Source organism: Drosophila serrata, unplaced genomic scaffold (genome assembly GCF_035046125.1).
Source record: "Drosophila serrata isolate PLE 108 unplaced genomic scaffold, ASM3504612v1 contig_190, whole genome shotgun sequence".
NCBI classification, from domain to species: domain Eukaryota; kingdom Metazoa; phylum Arthropoda; class Insecta; order Diptera; family Drosophilidae; genus Drosophila; species Drosophila serrata.
This window is the reverse complement of record NW_028257088.1, coordinates 924,135-944,310: the sequence shown is the minus strand read 5'-3', so window position 1 is coordinate 944,310 and position 20,176 is coordinate 924,135. Positions and strand designations below refer to the sequence as shown.

Here is a 20,176-nt window from a genome sequence, read left to right as displayed (position 1 = left end):
TCTCGGTTTCTCTGGCTGATTGTCCGCATTGCGTATACGCCACGTGGTCCACGGTAAAGCAAGGAGCAGAGGAGGGGATAGCGACACAATTGCATATTGATTACAGCAAAACTCCCCTGTCGACAACTCCGTGGTGGATAATAAATTTCCAATTATGATCGCTCTGACGGGGGCGGACTCATAACAACAACAATAACAACAACAATAACAACAACAACACCAACAATAACTCCAATAATATCAACAACAATAACACCAACTTCCAGAGAGAAGAAACTTTTGAGACTCTGCGAAATTTATATGTTGAACAAATTGGATTAATTATGAAACCATGAAAATGAGGTTAATTCCTTCTGGTTAAATAGTCGTTAACTATTCGGTCCTTTTTACGCATTTCCATATGGCTGGGCACGTGCAACATGCAATGTGCAATGTGCAATGTGCAACATGCAACGTGCAATGCTTGCAATTACATGTGGCGTTAATAAAAACAAATGAGTTTCGGTCTCGGCGATCGGCTGCCATTAAATGTAATTATTTTAATACGATTTACAGTTTGGTTTCACTTCAGGACTTGCCAGGACTTTCGAGGACTCCCTATCCCCCTCCTGTGTGTGTGCGTGTGTGTGTGTGTGTATCTCCGCAAACACACACTGCAATGTGCTTAACTGGCATTTATGTTTTGATTTTCAATAACCGTAATTAATGCAGCACTTTGGGCACTCAGGGTTAATGATTCCACTTCCGGTTGCTGCTCCTTACCAGTGTTGGAAAGGTATAAAAAGGATTTTTAAGGGTAACTTTTGGGGATCTGTAAAAAATATGTTTCAAAACTTACAAATTTTATTAATAATTTATTACACCTTAATTAAAATTTATATTTTATAATCTAATAAACAAATATGTAAGTGTAATGAATTAAATTAAATAATATATATAATAAAATAATTATGCTTAACAATAATATATATATATATATATATATATATATATATATATATATATATATATATATATAACTAAGAAGAAATAAGTTCAATTAATAACAAGAAAAAGATTTCTAGGCATGTTTCAATGGTAAAACCAAAAGTAGCTTATGAATGGCCACTTAAAATGGCTTGAAAAAATGTAAATACCAATCAAAAACCTTTGGAATTTTCTCTCAGTGTCCCGTATCGATGCATCTGTAATTGGTATTGTTGCTCTTCGGACTCAACTCAATGCGTGTTACTGTCATTACCGCTGCTGCGTACTGATTCGCTTTGTAGTTTCCAGTTTCCAGTTTAGTTGCAAATGCGGAATTTAAATGCTTTTACTAAAGGCTGTGTGGGAGAGGGGGGGATATGTGCTGTCATTAAACTTGTTGGAATTACATTTTTCGAAATTAACACTCCAAATTAACACTCATTGTGGCAGAATTGCAAAGAATTTATTTCAAGCATATTGTTGGGGATTTAATGGGGGGAAGGCCCTACATTTAATTTATTCTAAATTAACAAGCGAAAGGTTTAAGATAGACCATGGTTAGATTATCTATACTGTTGATGTTTATTAAAAATGTTTATAATTGAATGCTAATGATATTGTACTTAACTTTGCAAAATTCTTACTAATATTTATTATTTTTTATATATGATGTTAATATTGTAAAGACCATTATTATTGTGCGAAAAAAATCCCATTTTTTATCAGAGACATAAACGCCATCTGTTGGCGACACTGTTTGTAGTTCCATCAAGCCGCTCAAGAGGGCGCTTGTCAAAGCTTTTCACAATATTTTCATTAAATTTTCCTCAATACTTTCCTTTAAAAATGAATACAAATTTGTAGAGTATGTTTTACCTTCGAAAAACTCCACAATTTAAGCCAATTATTATTAATTTCTAATGACTCCCCCTTTGTTCTAACAAATGTAGAACATTTTCCTATAAACCCGCTAGTTTTTCCACATTTTCCAACAGCTAATCAACTGCCAAATGTCAGGAGCTTAATTTTTTTGGGGGTGGTGCACGGTGGTTTTTCGGTGGCATTTTTGTTATTTGTTTGAATGCCTTTAACGTTCAATAAATACAATTTGTGTCCAGCGAGTCATCGAGGCAGCGGCATGCATAATTTTGCGATGATTGTGTTTTAATTAATGCAACACACAAAAATCGAGCAACGAGAAGAGGTAGCGGGGTGGGGTGTGGGCAGGGGAAAGGATATGGAAGGAGCAAAAGGATCGGGATATAATAGTTGCAAAGCGAACGGCCAGCAAACTAACTAGCGGCTATTGTTTGGCCACGGCGCCAACATTTACATGCACTCGCATTTAACCTCCACGCTCACATATGCAATGACACTGAGAGAAAAATATAGAAATAGTAAAATAAAAAAATATATGCATATAAATATATATATATTATATACATAAAAAGAAATTATTAAAGCTTATTCATAATTTTTAAGCACAAATATCAAACGTTAAGAACTATTAGGATTATTAGAATTATTAGGAACATATTCATTGTCCCTTTAAGTTATTAGAAATGCATTATTTATTAATATAAGTAGGCTGATAATTTTTTACTGTTTTTTTCTGGCAGTATTTATTGTATAACAGCTCAACAGAGGTTTTAAAATATCCAGAAATGTTGTCTTTTTTATACCCTTTCATGGTATTATAATTTCAGTCAGAAGCTCAAAACTAAGTGAAGGAGTAATTTCCAACCCTATAAATTATATATATTCTTGATCAGAATGAACAGCCGAATCAATCTAGCACTGTTTTGAAGAAAAAAAATTTTCGAATTTTTTTCTCAACATTTTGTGATTAAATTTTATCTTGTTAAAACTGTATAATTTGGCAAAATTTTAAATTGTGTAAATCGAAAAACTGAATTTGCAGATTTGTTAGTATTATAAAAACTAGCACAGAACAGCTTTCCGAATTGAAATGAATGCATTTTTGACTTAGTTATGCCATTTTTAAGCTTAGATTTTTTCAATAAATTTTCATTTAAAGAATACGAATATTTATACCCTTGCAGAGTATTTTAGTATTAGTTATAAGCTTAAAACTGAATGAAGGAATCATTTCCGACCCTATAAACCATATATATTCTTGATCAACATGAGCAGACGAATCGATCTAGCCAGGTCTGGTGGAAATTAATTTTTTTCGATTTTTTTTTTAAATTTTATCATTAAATTTTATATTGTCAAGACTGGAAAATTTGACAAAATTTTAAATTGTGTAAATTGAAAAACTGAATTTGCAGATTTGTTAACACTATAAAAACTAGCACAGAACAGCTTTCAGAAATGAAATTGAATCATTTTTGCCTTAGTTATGATATCCGAAAAACTTGGATTTAGCCAAATAATTGTAGTATTAAAATATAAAATTAGTTATGATCATTTTTACATTTGAAACCAAAATCCCAAGGATAACTCCGACTCTTTTTGACATTTGTTATTTATTGATATATAATATATGTTATTTATATAAAATAGAACTGGAGCAACATCCCTTTATTTGTCCCAGTGTCTGTCGCCTTAGAACAATGGCCTCAAATTAAAAGCTGAAATCAATGGCCACACATTGACCAAGCTCCCTTACCCTCCCCCCCCCCCAACGTTCATTTCCCCCCCTGCACACATTGCATTCATTTTGTTCATCGCCTGCATTAAACATAATGCACGTAATTATTATCATTTTGCGGCAGCTTCTATATGGACTCGCTATATGGTTGCCACCGGCCCCGCCTCCGCCTCCAATTTTTGGTGGCCGTTCGAAACTGCCAATTTATAGTCGATTGTGAACTATTTATTAGCGCACAACTTCATAAATGAACGCCGTTCGACGCCATTCGCTGTTTGGACGGGAGTTTTTTTTTTTTATTAAAGTTGACGTCACATGCATATCGAGTGAATATATACGTATGTACATATGCCTGGATATATGTACATATTTTGGCCAAATAATCCGTAAAACAGAGCCCCAGTTAAGTCCCGATGGCCAAGTTCAGTCTATTTTCCAGCGGGAAAGGAGACGAGGTGCGGTGATTATTTTCATAGATTTCTAATTTGTTGCCCAATTAGCGGCATTCAATTTTACATTCGCTCGAAAAGCCATTAATCAATGCGGCGATACTTGAATGGGTCTCTGGTTGTGGGTCCACCCTACAAATTGAAGGATTGGTTGATTGATTGAGCGCCTATTTAATTGAATAATTATGTTTACATTTGCCAAGTTGAGGTAACTCAGCATTCAGTGGCTATTTCCTGTACGCCTTGTTGATGTATTTATTTATTTCAGAATGTAATGTATATGTATACAAATGAATGTATATACATATATGGTAGGTAGGTTAAATGTACATATATTTTCAGTAATGTTGACAAAACAATTGATGTAATGAATTTTAAAGAGTTTTATTAAATATATGAAGGAGTGTTTTGCTTGAATATTATTGAATGTGGTTTTTTCTAGATGAAAATGGTTGAAAATATATATTACTTTTATAGTTAAGTAAAGTAAAAGTTCTGTTAACATTTTATTTTATATGTTAAAGAGTTTTTACTTAAGCATTTATGTGTATTATTTAGCTGAGACTGGTCTTAATACATATTTCCATTTTTCAGCCTTTCCTTGAACATTATTTAACTGTGATAAATAATATTCATTCATATTCATATATTCATTTGGGAATATATAATATATTATATAATATAATAATAAATAGTTTTATGTAATAAATACATATTTCCTTTTTTCAGCCTTTCCTTAAAAATTTTTTAGCTTTGACATTTATAAATAAAACTACTTTCTTACTTTATTTTTTATTTGGGAATATATAATATAATATATATATTATAAAATTAAATAGTTTAATGTAATAAATACATATTTCCTTTTTTTCAGCCTCCTCTTGAACATTTATTAGCTTTGATGTTTATAAATAAAGCTTTTTTCTTTCCTTATTTTTCATTTGGGAATACATAATATATAATATAATATAATAATAAATAGTTTAAGGTAATAAATACATATTTCCTTTTTTCAGCCTTTCCTTGAACATTATTGAACTTTCTTACCTTATTTTTTATTTGCTAATATATTTACATATAATATTTAAATAAAGTAATGTCATAGATCAAGGAGACATCTTGATCGACTATCAACAGCAGAATCGATTTAGGCATCTGCTTGAGTTATTACATTAAACTGATCAAGAATATATATACCCTTTAAAGTTGGATATAACTCCTCAGTATTGAGCTTAGTTTGTTATTGGAGGCAATTAGAAAAATAATAAACAAGCCAAGGGGATACATATCACATAGAAATTGGATCATATTTCCAGTTCAGTTGGATGAAACTGGAAGTCTCTCTGCTCTCTCTCTCCCCTCTCACTCTCTCTCTCTCTCTCTCTCTCTCTCTTGTAAACATTGCCATTTGCCATTATCGCTATGCGACTCTCCCTTTTCGATATCAATTGGAAATCAGTTCCTCCCACAACGCCGGGTGAAGCGGAGGGGAAAAAATTAAGATGAAAATGTCTCCGAGCAAGGAGATGAGTTAATAAAATCGAAAATAAGAAAAACTCAAGACAGACTTACTTAAGTGCGGAAAAACAGGGCAGGTGCCAAAAGTGTGAAGTGAAAAGTTTGCAGTGAAAAGTTTTAGTGAAAAGGGTTAGTGAAGTATAAGCAAAGCCTAAACATTTCCAAGATCAGTATGTGTTCTTAGTTTGTGCTTATTTTTTGTCTTTTTTTATATGTGCAAGTGAAAAAGGAACGAATATCAAATATAAAAAACCAAATGCTCTTATCTCTCCCCTCAAACCCCAAAAAATAAATGCATCGTTGTCATTATTATGAATTATAAACAAAGGGAGCGATATGGAAGAACCGGAGAAAAAGGTATAAAAGTGTAAACTTCAAGGTTTTAATTTTTTTAATATTAATTCGTCATTGGGATTTGCAGTAAACAATAAAAACAAGTAAGTAAACTAATTTCTTTCTTTCTATTTCTTAGTATTCTCTATTTTCCCTTATTCTCAGCTTTCTCTAACTTCGTTGGCATTTTTTTCTTCTCCTCTTCTTAAATAAATATTTATTTTTTATGCTTAAAGAATACGATCCACTTTTGTGGGTGCCAATTTTCACATTTCAAAAGCTGCTGCCTTTGTTTACCTTTTTTTTGTAGTGGGAATTTATAACACAAAGCAATGCAATTGAAACCTAATGAAATTTAAGTTTATAATATATATATATAAATAATTATTATATATATTTCATAATATATATTAATATAACTGATATGATATATGATATGATTCTTAATGAAACCCTAAGGGCATAGAAACTTCAGTTTGCTTCCTTCTTTCAAGTTTATTTTTTACATTTAATCCTTTTTTTGTTAACCCAAAATGCCAATATATTTTCGTATGTTTTTCCAATGAGTTTTCACCTGGCTGCCTTCTGTGTCCCCGCAGAGGCAGTGTCTCTGGAGAAAATAAAGCCAGTCCCTAATCGCATTTGACTCTACCAATATATAACATATATAGTATATATCCCCTTGGCTGGCATGGGATCCAGTTTTCCTCCTCCTCTTCTGATGATTCTCTGTGGGATTTGTTGTTAATTTTGTAGGCACTCGTACTTATAAATATATAAATATATATATACTTACATAGGAGATATACCGGCAGAATGCCAACAATATGCAGGTGCATATTGTGGGGCAGATTGCGGATTGCGGATTGCGGCTTTTGCCTAACAAGTGCCAGCAAATGTACCGTGAAGAAACCATTTAGGATTAGTTTAATATGATACACAGAAGGAGACGGAGACGGAGGAGCAGGAGCTGGGCCAGAGATAACGCTCCTGGAATAAGCAAACAGTACTTAAAACTGCCGGGGCACCACCGACTACTTAAGATGTGCCATAGGACTAAGAGAGAGCAAAAAAAAAAAAAAAAAAACAGAAAAGAAAAGTAGGAAAAGCCACGAGCAAACGGACTCTGGTGAGATAAAGCCCGGGCTCAGCCCTCAGTCTGGGGCGGAAGGGGGAGGGAGGAGCAGCCCGGCACAAAGGAAAAAAATGACAAATTTGCAAATGTTAAGACGGAAAGAAAACATCAACATAAGTTATAGGCTTAGTGCGTAATCGTTTTTCGCAAAGGACTCTCGTCCTTTTGGTTGCCAAAAAAAAAAAAGCCAAGAAAAGTGGGGCGCGGATCGTGGTGGCATGTGGCAACCAGGATAATGATGCCACCAGTCAAGGCAGGGCCATTTTTGCGGTTTAGTTAACAGGGGGGAAAGACCCCTTAAAATGGTTACAAAAATGTGGCTTTAAAATATTTTTTAAAAATATTTTATTTATAAAATTATCCTTGTTTCCGGTTTCTGATATTCTGATCTCCAGCCAAAAATAGACACTCGAATTATGTTTTTGTATCTGTCTCAGATCATCGACTTAGCTGCTGCTCTGTTCGCCGGCTTTCAGCCTCCATTAGACATTAGCCATGCGGATTTCCCTGGCTGTTCAAATTAAAAATTCATAAAAGCAGAAATGCGAAATTATGATGATAAAATAAACACAGAAAAGAAGCCGCAGACGCAGGCAGACGGCCAACGACAGGCGGCTCTAAGAAAGCGGATACATGCACTGAGAGAAAAGTTAAGCCTTAGGGGGTAATAATATAAAGAAATATGTGAAAAAAGTTAGCCTTTAAAAAAATACATATGTGACTTGGGAGTGATCAGTAAATAATACAGAATAACAATTTAAATTGTGCAATATTAATATATATACCATGAATTGTAAGAACTTTGTTTTAGTAAGCTATAATATATTTATACTTTTTCGATTTTTACCTTAATAAAAAGGTAAAGTTGATGTATAAAAATATATTTAGTATGGCTTATTTAATTTCTGATAAATCAATATTCTGATAAATATATCGTAACTATGGAATAGGTAAAACAAAATAAATAACTAAAATGAAATAATCATAAAATGTTTACTAGAAAGTTCTCTATTTTAACAGTAACACGATATTTATAGATTTTGTTTATATTTTTTATAACAATATATGTATATGATATTTTCGATATATTTTATATAAATTTATCGGTCTGTTCCTCTCTCTTTAAAAGGCTGCAAATTTTGACTTTCCCCAACTTTTTTTTGTCAGTGTTCTTTTAAAAAAGAAGGCGAGTAAGTGGGTGGTTTTTTTCTTCATGTTTTTTTTCGTTTTTTTTTTTTGAGAACAAGGACTCAGGGTTGGGTCCTGCGAGCTGTGGGTGAACGTGACATTGGCCGGCTACTGTGAGAAAAAGCCAGCCGCAGAATGCAGGACGTACTGGGGTGACAGGACGAGGGACAAGGGGAAGACTCTGGCGACTTGAGCGCTGATGATGTGGATAAAATAAACATGGGACATTGGTTTGGCCAAGGATGATGGGTAGGAGGAGGAGGAGGAGGAGCAACTGGGTGCTGGCCTGGACGAAAAGCGTGTTTAAACATTAAAAGGACCATTAGATACGCCTTAAAGTATGCTTCAAGTAGATTATCTTCCATCAGTTTTGTTTGCTTACTTGGAATTGTTTCGCTTCATTTTTCTCGTTTGCAAACACACACACACACACACACATTCGTGTATAGAGAAAAGGAAAAACCCAGGGAAAATCTTTCGGTGGCCAAAGCCAAAGCCAAAGCGAAAGCTGAAGCTATATCTGAGGCTGAACCAAGCCCGAGAGAGGAAGACGACGTTATTATAAATTGTGCGCGTGTCCTTGTAAAATAACATCAAGTGAACCCAAAGGCCCGGTCCTAGCCCTGTCCCACCCAAGGAGGCAAGACAGCACACTCTCTGGTCAAGTCCTGGCCCCGCGTTGCTTCTTAAATTACCAAGAAGTGCGCTTATTGCTGCTCTGCTTTTGGCCATGGCCCGTGGCTCATGACTGACTGACTGCCTGATGGAGGGGGAGTAGGTGGTGGTGCCACTAGCCTTGGCTTAATTTAAAGCCAACCAATTTCTCGTAAATTTCTATTCCAAGCGGACGACGTATTGGTTACCCACAGAGATCGGGCAGAAAATAGTCATCGTTATGGTTAGAAATGGGTCACTAGAAAAAGCCTTGAATTTCATTGAATTCTTTCTTTCCAAATGAGACTAGTTTTATTTAAAGGCCTGAATAATAGGGAAAATGTATGCTTTTTAGAGAAAATGTATAAAATATTTAAGCTAAACCTATAACAGTTTGAGGAACTTATGCTTAAAGTATCTCTTCTTCTAAAAATCCCAACTATAAGTAATAAATAATTGTTATTTATACATTTTGTAAATGTGTATTGTATAATATACACAATTTTCCTTCTATATAATCGTTATTTTCTCGATTATATTTTAATTTTCCACCATTTATCACACGTTCTCCCTCCCCCCCATCGATAGGGAAATGCGAAGCTATACTAAGCCACTTGCAATTTATTAACACCTGGCAAGAGTCCCTGTTTCGTATCTATATATATATATCTGGCCTTTGTGAACTCTAATTACATTAGCACTGGCTCATGGCCTGGCTTTAGCCTAAAGTCCTGCCATTCAGTCATGCGCCTCACTATCCTATGGATGGTCTCCGCCTCGTTTCTGTCGGGGATTCAGATTCGGGGACAGAATCTGCTCCTGGCAGAGCTACACAGTGCCCAGGATGAGCTCAATATCCGGCGACTGGCCAGTGCCACCAGTTATTTGACCACAACTTACATAGCCAACAGGATGAACACGCTGGTGATTCGTCAGAGTTGTTTGTCGTGTCCTTCGGGGTTAATGCTTCGCCAGCGCAGGGTGATCGATGAGGTCCTGTGGAGCCTGGCGCCTTACATCACCGTCCTGCTGCATCGTGGCACACCGGAGGAAACCTCCGAGGACTACACACTCTTTGTGGTCAACGATCACCTGGCTTTCAAGTGAGAGTGTAGGATTAGTTATTCAATCTACATAAATTCCCAAATCTACTTTTATCGTAGAGAACAAGACTTTACCTTTCCCGATGAAATGCTCGAGCGTGAATTCTACTTTGTGGTGGTTGTGACAGAGCTGCAGACCAGTGAATCCATCATGGAAACCGCTGGCAAGATAATCGTTAGGAATCTCCGCCGTCCGGTCATCAATGTGGTGGTGGTGGCCCAACTGGAAGATGGCCAGGTTAATACCTATGCATACAAACTCTTCAAGAAGAACTGCACGGCCGGAATAACAATGTGGCGGAGTAATTACTTTGATCTGACCACCGGGCAGCCCATGGAGGCAATGCCTGATCTATATCCCGTAAGGTTTGTCGACCTTAGCGATTGTCCTCTAAATGTGAGTGCCAATGTCATGCCGCCTCATTTGATCTACAAGGGACACGGGAACCTGCCTCCGTCCAGTCGAGAGCAAGTGCCTGCCCATGATCTGGCTGGGATTGATTGGGAGCTGCTCCAGCTGCTGGCCCGGGCTTTACGCTTCCGGATCAATGTGTATATGCCCACCGAGACGAGTCAGATCTTTGGCGAGGGCAATGTCACCGGTTGCTTTGCCCAATTGGCCAATGGGAGTGCCCAACTGGCCATCGGCGGACTGAGTGGCTCCGACAAGAGGCGCTGGCAGTTCTCCAAGTCGACGGTGTATCATCAGAGTCACTTTGTCCTGGTGGTGCGGCGGGATCGATATTTGGGTCGCTTCGGTCCACTCCTTCTGCCATTTCGGGGCAAGGTTTGGACTTGCATAGTGGCTGTGCTGCTCCTGGCCGTGATTAGCACCTGCTGTCTGCGTTCCCGTCTTGCCTTGAGTCATCCCCTGGAGAATTTGGTCTCGGTTAGTATGGGTAACCCTATGCCTATCCGGAGACTGCCGGGAAGTGGTTTCTTGCGTTACCTTTTGGCCAGCTGGTTGCTCCTTACTCTTGTCCTGCGGTGTGCCTATCAGGCACGTTTCTTTGATGTCCTGCGACTGCCGCATCATCGACCGCTGCCCGAGGATCTGGCTGGGGTTATCGGCGCTAACTATACCCTGGTATCCAATGGCTATCATGATTTCTATCCCCTCAATCAGACGCAGCATCTGGGGGAGTCCTTTGGGGCACGATTTAAGAGGGTGCAGCACGCAGATCCCGGCGAGCGTCTGACCACTATCTCGCTGATTAGCAACCTGGGGTATTGGAATCACAAGCACAGGAACATTAGCCAATTGACCTTTATCCGGCAACCGATTTACCTGTATCAGCTGGTCATATACTTTCCCAGGAGATCCTTCCTCAAACCAGCCGTGGATCGCAAGATCAAGCAGCTGCAAAGTGCCGGTGTCATTGCGCAGATCGATAGACGCTATCTGCGCTATGAGAATCTGGTGGATGCGGATAATGATCGCACTGTCCTCATTCGGATCACCTGGAAGATAATGTCGGGTGCCTATCGCATCCATCTCCTGGTCCTGATCCTGGCCGGAGTTGTCTTTGTGCTGGAGTGGCTCTCCGGCCGGTGGACAGCGGGCAGGTTGCATCAATGGATGGAGTGGGTGCAGACGCGGACCTAAGCTTTATTCAAAATATGTGTGCTTTTTTATCGATAGATATTTTTAATCGAAGCTAATTTTTTTTGAATACTTTAAAATACCATTAAATAACATTTACAAATATTTATTAACCTATTTTCTCTTAAGATTTAATATTAAAATACAAGTTTCTTGTCTTTCAATTGCACTAAAACTCAAAATTCAAAAATCACTGTGATTTTTCGTGTTTTTAACATCGATAATTTCCCCCCAAACTGTACTAAAAAAAGCTAAACTGGCATCATCACAGCATTGACGCTAACTTCCCAACATCGTTCTTTTCATTCCGGTGGCGTCGCTGACAAGTTCGTGGAATTTTCTTCTCAGTTTCGGTCTCTTGTGAATTTCAGTCGCACCATTTTCGTGGCAAGAACTCAATAGGAACTGCAACAGAAGAAGTGCTTAAAAACCATCAGGTGAGTGCTGATCAGGTGAATTCCTGGCCAATAAGTGTAATAAGGGTGGTAAGCAGTTTTCAAAGAATCGCAAAACCTGCGTGCAGGCGCAACATGCACGTTCGTGTGTGAGTGAAGGCGAAAGATTTAGGAAGAAAATGTAATTGTGGTGGGGAATAATAATGCAAAATATTGAAACTTATATTCTTTATTCTATTCCGATCAAAGAAATATCTGTGTGCGAAAAAATTCGAAAAGAATCCGTGGTGAAAATCAAAAAGAGGCGCATGCGCGGCGGCGTCGTTTGCATTTGTGTTAGTGAAGGTGAAGGTGAAAAGTGTTAGGAAAAAAATCGGATTGTGTAAGATATATAATGAATAATGGTTGAATATATATTTTATATATTTCTGGATCAAGGGAATAGATGTTTGCAAATCAATTTAGCAAGAAATTCGAGAAAAATCCATGTAGAAAGAGGAAGAGTGGAGCGCATGCGCGGCGGCGTCGTTAGCATTTGTATTAGTGAAGAGGCAAAGCGTCGAAAAATCGTGCGGAAATGTGTAGGAAATAGATTGGCAATTATTCGTATATATAAATATATATATATATTTCTCAGAATCAAGAAAATATATAAAGAGTGAGGAGAAGAACAGCGAAGGCGCAAAATTCCGTTGGCGAAAAAGAAAGAGTGGCGCATGCGCGCGGGCTTCTTGTGTGTGTGTATGAGTGCACGCGTGCCTGTACTTTTATGTTAGTATATGTGTGTATACACATAACAAAATGGCTGATAAAGATGCCGAGAAACATGCAAAGGAAAAAAGCATACAGCAAAATGGTGGCACATAGATTGTACACATAACAAAATGGATGACAGAGAAAAGCGAAACTGATAAAGATGCCGAGAACCATGAAATGAGAAAGAGTTTACAGCAAAATTGTGAAATGATATTTAGAAGAAAAAAGATGAACATATTGTAGGAGTTTTTAGTGTTGAATACTGAGCACTCATTTGGAAAGTGAATACAAAAGGAAAAAAGGGAATAATATTTATAAATTAATCACATTTATAATTTACAAATTATACAAATCATATGTATTTTTTTCCTCTTAACCTTTATCATTTGTAGGTATTAACAACATCAATTGACATCATGATGAATCCGGATGATGAGGAACCCGGGTCTTCTAACCACACTCGTCAACCGACTTCGGTGGATGAAATGAAAGATGCTAACAAACGGGCCAGAAACAGCCCACCAAATTTTTGTTCAAAGACCAAGAAGCTTCGTGTAGAGCTAACTGAAGAGGAGGAAGCCGCTTCCTATTTTGGCCAGGAATCTGACATTGGTCTCTCTAATCCCTTCCATCAGGGTGAAAATAACAACCATGGTGCAGAGCCCATAGTCATCGATGACGATGATGTGCCGCTTGGGGCAGATGCCAATAATGATCAGAGATCGCAGAATCCTATAATTCTCATTCAGACTGACAGTGAGAGCGGGGACGAGACTGAGGAGCAGCCTCAGTATCAGCCATTGACAAGGATGTCTTCCGCAGAGCAGAGGAATGAGGAAATTGTGGCTCCTGGTCCCAATGATGATATTGTCCCGATCATCGAGATCAGTTCGGATGAAGATGAGGACGAAAGCGATTACGATGACGAGGAGGAGGAGGAGGATGGAGAAGAAGAGCAGACAGAGGAAGATGGAGAAGAAGAGCAGACAGAGGAAGATATCGAAGAAGAGCAGACAGAGGAAGATATCGAATATGATACTAGAGAGGAGACTGGCACTAACGAGGAGTCTTCCAATATCGATGAGTCTTCCAATGTCGATGAGTCTGCCAATAGCGATGAATTTGAGGCTGCCCAGAAGATCAGACGACACATGGGAAAAGCTCTCGATTTGAATGACGCTTCCAACCGGCGGATGCTGGAGATTTTCACCGATCTGCAGCCCCGTGTCGAGGTGAGCAAGGAGTACACTGCCAAGGCCGAGGACTTTAAAATCATACGTCTCGTTGGCCTTGGGGCATTCGGAAAAGTTTACTTAGTCCGGAAGCTGAATGGTTTAGATGCCGGCCAAGTGTTTGCCATGAAGGTGATGAAAAAAATGTCGATCATCCACAGCTTGGGCACCGCCAAGCACATTAAATGCGAGCGCGAGATCCTTGAGCTCATACAGGGAAAACCGTTTCTCATTTGTTTGCAGTATGCTTTCCAGGATTATAACTGTTTGTATCTGGTCATGGGTGAGTTGCAATGAAATAAGCGATGGAAATATCTTAAAATTAACTCCATTTTCCAGACTATGTCCGAGGCGGCGAGCTTTATCGACGTCTCGCTTGTTACGGACCCCTTACGGAGCCAGAGGTGTGCCTCTATGTCGCTGAGCTTGTGGTGGCCCTGGAGCAGCTACACAGCCGTAATGTCATCTATCGTGACTTAAAGCTGGAGAATGTCCTGATCGATGATGAGGGTCACATCGTCCTGGCCGATTTTGGCCTGACCACCATCTTGAAGCCCGAACACAATTACCGTTCGCATGCCTTTTGCGGCACGGTGGAGTCTATGGCACCGGAAGTGATACAAATTCCGCCGGAGGGCTACGGCAAGCCCGTCGACTGGTGGGGTGTGGGTATTCTCACCGCTGAGCTCCTCTCCGGACATAATCCCTTTGCCATACGAAACAATATGAAACCACATGAAATCGAATACAATATTCTCAACAGGGATCCGCTGCTTCCTGCACATTTGAGCCCAAGGGCAGCCGATTTTATTCGCAAACTCTTGGATAAGAATCCAAACCGACGGCTTGGCGGCTGGGAGATCCGCATGCATCCATTCTTTGCGCGAATTAATTGGACAATGCTGAGTATGAAGGGCTACTATATGCCCTTTGTGCCAGACATTACGGCCATCGACGATTTCCAGCACTTTGACACTGAATTTACCGATCAGCCCACCGAGCATGCCTTAAATGTGAAATCGCCATGCTTCCTAAAAATTTACAGGGGCTTTGAGTTTACATCGCCGGTGATACTGGAGAAGTTGCGTTGGCTTGAGGACCGGGGCACCGAGGTTTTCAATGATAATTTGGAGGTGAGTTCTGAGCAAATACTCTTCAAGGCATTCTCTAACTTTATTTTTTATAGAATATACCCCGTCGTCCGGATGATATGAAGCTGGGCAGCCGTCTCTGTAGCGGTGACTTTGGCACCTGTTTCCAAATGAACGAGAATTATTTGGTTAAAATCGTGCATCTTTCTAAATTCCGTATCGCCGAGGTGGACGCCCTAATGTCCTTTTCACACACAAATATCGTCAGGTATTTCGGGACATACTGGTATGAAAGCGAGTTATGGATCGTCATGGAGTACCTGAGGGGTAATGATCTAGGCTGGTCCATCCGTCAAGGTCAGCTGAACGAGCGCTTTAGTCGCGCAATATTTCCGCAATTGGTTAGTGCCATTCGCTATTTACATAGGGGAAAATTCATTCACGGCGATGTCAAGCCTCAAAATATAGTCTGGGTGGATGAAAAGTCGCTGACAGTCAAACTGGTGGACTTTGGCTTTGCCAGGTGAGATAATGATGTCATTAAATTAACTTCCTTGCTGACCTATATCTTCCCCGAGAATAGCTTCAACAGCGGTTTCATCCAATGGAAAGATAAGGCTCGCTATACCCTGGACTATGCTCCACCAGAACTTTTGGTTGATAATGGACGAGCCTTTTATAGCCCGGCAGTGGATATCTATGGATTGGGGGCCACACTGTACTGCATGGTTGTGGGCCATCCTCCGTTCCGTTCAAATGTCAATGATGTGGATCTGTCGCTGCAGACCAAAGATATCCTAATTGATTACATGAGGCGTGGCGAATTCAATAAGAAGGCCGGCAAATGGTTGGATTCCAGTCGGGAGTTCCGTGATCTGGTGTCCTGGTGTCTGAAGAAAAATCCAAATGATCGTCCCAAGTTGAGGGATATAAGCAACTGTGAGTGGCTTAAGGCTGATAAATATGAGGATCTGGTTGTAGGAGGTAAACAAGAGGAGGCTGCAGGTCAACTACAGGAGGTTGGAGATCAACTACAGGAGGTTGGAGGTCAACTTCAGGAGGCTCAAGGTCAACTTCAGGAGGCTGAAGGTCAACTTCAGGAGGCTGAAGGTCAAATACAGGAGGTTGGAGGTCAACTACAGGAGGCTCAAGGTCAAATACAGGAGGCTGAATGCGACCTGGAACTGGAGATTGAAGGTGGACAAGATGTGGCTGAAGGCGATTTACTGGAGATTGACGGTAAACTATATGTGGCTAAAACCGGACCACTGCCTGAAGGTGAAATGTCAATGGCTCACCGCGGACTATCGGAGGTTGCAGATGAACTAATTGGGGCTGAAGATCAACTATGTTTTGGTTTTGAAAGGAAACAACAAGAGCTCCAAGCTCTGGCCCCTCGCTATCCGATCAATCGTCGCTACAGCGTGGATTAATCATTTTTTCTGATCAATAATTTCCTAATATCATGAAATCTTTTCCTTTTTGCGTTTTCCATTATAAAGCCAAATTTTGTTGAACAAATTTGGTGATTTTTCAGTTTCATGTATCCATCAATGAAGATTTATTTGCGTTCTATAATATGTATTTAGTGTGTATTAATTAGCCAAAGTAACTCCAGTGCCAGGTGATGCCTGATGTTTCCCTGGATTCTCATCTCTATGCTGCTGTCAGGACTCGTTGCTAGCAAGAAAATCTTGCATCGACAACAACCTAAAGTGGTCAGCGCCTAAGCCCAGACATGCTGCACTTAGATGGATTTTCCTGCGGTGTCCTTAAAAATTGATTTAAGACTTGTAAATGTTCCCACACCGTTGTGTCCTGGTTTTATTTTTTTTCCTTGTTTCCCCAAAAAGTATCCATCTACATCTCCATCTCCTGCTGCTTCTACTGGGTTCTGTCCTGTGCTCCTCTCCACGTTTTCCATGTGTGTGAGCAGCGGCAACTGGCCAAGCGGCACGGAACGGCACTTGAGTTAAGCTGTGCAAACGTTTGCATAATCACGTTCCAATTTAAATTGCTCTATTTGCCGGGATGCCCATTCCTTCCCCATATATCCGCTCCCAGTCTCTGAGTCCAGTCTGGAAAAAAAAAGCCGGACAAGTTTTATATTAGCCGAACGCCATTCCAGCACTCGCATCTGTTTGCGGAGACTATGGGGGGGGATTCCGATGTGATTCCGATTCCGTCCACTTTTCAAATCACTTCTTTTTTATCTCCCCCCTGTTCCTATTGGTGCGTAAACAAAGGGGCGGTGAGCAACAGTTGATAGTTTTCCGGGAAAGCTTATCGATTCGATTTGCATAGAGTGCATATTGCACTCAATGGGGATTGTGGGAGATCCTTACATCTTACATAGTTTAATAATTTTTAACTTAGTGTGCCATCCATCTATTTGGTGGATAGTAGACTATAACCTCATCCTTGATTATCGGTTCACCACTCTTGCCATCATCCGTGGGCTCCTTGTCGCACCAGACTCGCTTTCCAATGCCGCGATTCTGTTGCCTGCCATGATATTTCACCGTCAGCATTTCCCAATCAAAGACCACTCCGGCCTGGAGGTTTAGGCCAGTTCGAAGCATCTGAAACATCCGGATAAGCTCATCGTAATCGGGTCGCTCGTCGAAACCCATGCCACGGCACAGGTCCAAGTAGACAGTGAATTGACCCGGAAAACCCTCGCACAGTACCTCATTGCTCACGGAGATTTTCTTCTCGAGAATCCGCTCGTACTGCTGATGCTTGGTGGAGGCCTCGATCCGTTGCCAGGGCAGAGAGCCACGATTGAAATACATCAGTATGTAGCCCAGGGACATCATGTCATCGCGTCGCGAGGACTCCACACCCTCGTGGGCACTGATGGAGGCATAGCGAGCGGTGCCTGTGAGGCACCGTTCCTCACGATATGGTATATGCACTTTGGTGGATATATCCATGTACTTCTTGGCCAGACCAAAGTCAATGAGATAGACCACCCGGTTCTTTGTCCCCACGCCCATCACAAAATTCGCTGGCTTGATGTCGCGATGAAGGAATCCACGATCGTGGACATATTGTATCCGGCGTAGCATCTGCTCCCCCAGGAGCAGCACCGTCTTCATGGTGAAGTAACGCTCGCAGAAGAGAAAGAGTCGCTGCAACGAGGGTCCCAGGAGATCCATTACCATGGCCTGATAGTTGGGACCCTTGTGAAAGTTACGAATTACGGGCAGGCCAGGAGCCAACCGGAGAGCCTTGTAAACGCGACGTTCGAACATGAGTTGCGGGTGTTTTACCTAATGGGTTAGAAGATGTAGTAAATATTATTATTATTTGTTTAGTGTTAATTGTAGTAGACTCACCTTGTTGCTCTCTACTTTGATGGCCACTCGTTCACTGCTATGCGGATTAACGGCCAGGTAGATATCACCAAAGGAACCGCATGCTATCTTGCGTACGACCTTATAGCAACCAATTTGCACTTCCTTGAAGCGTATTGGTTTGGCTGCCTCTGCATCCATTGCGCCAATTTAGGGTTTTGTCTTCTCGCCGAAAGAAATATTTAATATTTATTATATGGCCAAGTGTGTAGAGTAACTTCAAAATACATAGAAATGGAAAATTCACAAGTTCCTGGGATAAAATTTCTATTTCAAAATGGAATACATTTGTATGCTGTTGAGAAAAGAGAGTTATAATCATCTTTATAATAATTTAAATTATAGAAATCTTGGAATTGGTTCTTTTAGGTGCTTCTGGTAACATTAAGTATCCGCCACGTTGATCGGCTCACTTAAACTATGGCCAAGTCCTTTAAGAGTAGTGCCATGTGCGGTGTCTATATGTATTTGTGCGTATCGATTATCCTGGCAGACGGCGACATCCGTAGACGGAGACACAAATGGTATCAGGATGAGCGGCAGACGAGGAAGGAGGAGGAGCAACAGCAGGACAACGACTACGACGGGGGGAGGACCAGGATCAACTAGCCAGTAATAATGTCTTTCGCTGACATTTGACATTTTGGCTATATATCACTCACATTGTGACAACTGGCAACTTGGCATTCAAATATAGCAGGAGCACCAGGCTCTCTCTCTCTCTAGGCCCTCTCAGACGTTTAAGAACAATAAATTTGTGCCCAAGCTCTCCACTCCTCCTCCCTCTCTCAATACTTATATAGCTGCCTTATCCACCGCCGATATATGTCTGTATATATAGGCTCCCTTTTGCCCGTAGCAAAATGTTTGGCAGTAGCCTGCAAACCCAATGACAAGACGGAAGAGACATATTTGAACTGGAATGAAAAGGGGGGTCCATTATCATCATCGATGCAGGGAGAGAAAAATCTTGTAAAAGAAATATAAAAAGATATATTAAAATATATAAAGAATTGATAAGAGAAAGAATAGCAGCAAAATAATCTTAAACTAAATGAAAACATACAAGTTTTTCTACTCCAACTACTTGATTTGAAATTTAAGCAGACTTAACTTGATCTACATTAATTCTATGATTAGAAATAATTTGAAAGTAACAATTAACTTTAAGATTTTGCTCCCTGTACATGCCCGAAAAGAGCTGGGACAAAGTAGGAGAAACTGTAGATGGATCCTGGCATTTACATCATAACATGGCCGTCTGATGGATAGACAGATAGCCGGGCATTAGCATTAGTGGCCACCACAATGGCCACGATGATGAAGATGATTACGATGATGGGCGGGAATGGAGCAGGAACGAGGACAACGATGACGATGGCGACAGCCGCGCTCAACTCCAAGGATGAGCCGGCTTCTGTTCCTGTTCCTGGCCGAGATTCGGATGCGGATAGCGCGACTCGGACTCCTCGTGCTGGGATTCTGAATCGGATGCGGATGCGGATCTGGTGTCTGGGATTTTTGGTGGGCGTGGATGGCTGATGTTGAAACATGCGGGTAAATTATCTTTTCATTTCCATCAGCATCCTTGTTGTCTGCCACTGATGCTGCTCCTGCTGCTGTTTGATGTACTTGCACCACCTCCACCTGCAGCGTGTAAAACAGAGTCCTGAGGCAGTCAGTCCTGGGTCCTGGGGAAAAGTCGTCATTCGATTGAATTGTTTGGCTTGTTGCGCTTCTAGCCGGTAGCTTCAGGCTGCCGGCCTTGGGTCTCATT

General features: G+C 40.3%; 3 protein-coding genes and 1 long non-coding RNA gene across 7 annotated transcripts in view; 3 read left to right on the top strand and 1 right to left on the bottom strand.

Moving 5' to 3' along the window:
• LOC147644300 (uncharacterized) overlaps positions 1-20,176 on the top strand; it is a 78,178-nt gene that overhangs the window by 17,300 nt on the left and 40,702 nt on the right. The gene's annotated exons all lie outside the window — the stretch shown is intronic.
• On the top strand, positions 9,605-11,709 carry Ir11a (Ionotropic receptor 11a). The gene is made up of 2 exons (XM_020947865.2): positions 9,605-9,963; positions 10,024-11,709. The coding sequence occupies exons 1-2, from the start codon at positions 9,605-9,607 to the stop codon at positions 11,567-11,569; spliced, it is 1,905 nt and encodes a 634-aa protein (XP_020803524.2). The 3' UTR covers positions 11,570-11,709.
• Positions 12,626-16,622, top strand: LOC110180208 (chromosomal serine/threonine-protein kinase JIL-1-like). 3 transcript variants are annotated; one of them, XM_086829330.1, is made up of 5 exons: positions 12,626-14,232; positions 14,289-15,082; positions 15,136-15,563; positions 15,624-16,087; positions 16,151-16,622. In XM_086829330.1, exons 1-5 carry the CDS (start codon positions 13,134-13,136, stop codon positions 16,471-16,473), a joined length of 3,108 nt encoding a protein of 1,035 aa, XP_086685456.1. In that variant the 5' UTR covers positions 12,626-13,133; the 3' UTR covers positions 16,474-16,622. The 3 variants fall into 3 exon arrangements, with proteins under 3 accessions (XP_086685456.1, XP_086685455.1, XP_086685454.1); XM_086829329.1 differs by having other exon boundaries at positions 16,130-16,622; XM_086829328.1 differs by having other exon boundaries at positions 15,624-16,622.
• Positions 16,570-18,677, bottom strand: LOC110180206 (casein kinase I). The gene is made up of 2 exons (XM_020947863.2): positions 18,382-18,677; positions 16,570-18,315 (listed from the first exon to the last, which is right to left on the bottom strand). Exons 1-2 carry the CDS (start codon positions 18,538-18,540, stop codon positions 17,413-17,415), a joined length of 1,062 nt encoding a protein of 353 aa, XP_020803522.1. The 5' UTR covers positions 18,541-18,677; the 3' UTR covers positions 16,570-17,412.